Source organism: Orycteropus afer, unplaced genomic scaffold, assembly GCF_000298275.1.
Source record: "Orycteropus afer afer isolate SDZICR_OR568_19922 unplaced genomic scaffold, OryAfe1.0 scaffold00695, whole genome shotgun sequence".
In the NCBI taxonomy this organism is placed as follows: domain Eukaryota; kingdom Metazoa; phylum Chordata; class Mammalia; order Tubulidentata; family Orycteropodidae; genus Orycteropus; species Orycteropus afer.
The window spans coordinates 674,831-676,140 of NW_006922282.1; the positions used below are offsets into that span (position 1 = coordinate 674,831).

At 38.4% G+C, this 1,310-nt stretch overlaps 1 protein-coding gene across 1 annotated transcript; it reads left to right on the plus strand.

The window, feature by feature from the left end:
* Positions 1–263: 263 nt before the first annotated feature.
* On the plus strand, positions 264–1,223 carry LOC103211122 (olfactory receptor 6M1-like). The gene has a single exon (XM_007957044.1). The coding sequence runs from the start codon at positions 264–266 to the stop codon at positions 1,221–1,223; it is 960 nt and encodes a 319-aa protein (XP_007955235.1).
* The last annotated feature ends 87 nt before the right edge of the window (positions 1,224–1,310 follow it).

Here is a 1,310-nt window from a genome sequence, read left to right on the forward strand (position 1 = left end):
CTTGTAATTAAGGGTGCCACTCAGATTTTTCCAATTTTTAGTGGTCAAAACATTATTGTTGAAATGTTACGGCTGTTATGAATGAATCTCACTTCTGAGCTGTTGTATTTTCCAAACTTTTTATCAGGTGTTGTTTATATACTGGAAAATATTCACTTATTTTGATTATTACCTCTCAATAAAAAAATATAAATAGAGTATTTCCAGTGTTAAGGACAAAGCATAACTTCTCTTTCTATTATTCCAGCTCAACTGGGAACATTATGGAGGGCAAAAACAAGACCAGAGTCACCGAGTTCATCCTTCTAGGGTTTCAGAATGAGAAAGAAGTAGAAGTGCTTCTCTTTGTTGTATTCCTTCTCATGTACATGATATCTCTGATTGGTAATACCATGATTATCCTTTTGGTGTGTGTTGACTATCGTCTCTACTCACCTATGTATTTCTTTGTAGCCAATCTTTCTTTCCTTGAGGTCACCATCACCTCCACAGTGGTGCCAAAGATGCTGGCCAACACTTTTTCACTCACCAAAGTAATATCCTTTACAGGATGTCTTACACAGTCTTTCTTTTACTTCCTCTTGGGATCTACAGAATTCTTCATCCTCGCTGTTATGTCCTTTGATCGATATGTTGCCATCTGCAACCCACTGAAGTATACCCTGATCATGAACAAGCAGACATGTGTACTCTTGATTCTGGGATCATATGTGGGTGCATTTTTGTCAATTTTGGTATCATCAATCTTAACTGCACCTCTGCCCTTTTGTGGGCCAAATGTAATCAATCATTTCTTTTGTGACAGTGCCCCAGTGCTAAAGCTAGCCTGTGCAGATATCTCTCTGGCTGAGCTGGCTGATTTCATCTCCTCTGCTGTACTGCTTTTGGGTTCCCTGCTCCTGACAGGAGTGTCTTACACCTACATTGTCATAACTATCCTTAGGATTCCCTCTGTCCAGGGAAGGCAGAAGGCTTTCTCCACCTGTGTTTCTCACATTACTGTGGTCACACTTTATTATGGGAGCTCCATCTTCATCTATGTTCAACCAAAAAAGAGCAATGTTATGGATGTTAACAAATTTGCCACTGTGCTGAACACTATTGTAACACCAATGCTGAACCCTTTCATCTATAGCCTCCGGAATGAGAAAGTCAAAGAATCCCTGAGAGATGTTGTCAATAAATGTGTAAGTAGGGTAACAAATTTAAGATATCATAAATGATATCTTTACAAACATCAATTACTTTCCACGTCTGACAACAAAATCACTTTATTGTGTAACTATTCAAAGGTTAATATTCATGCATAG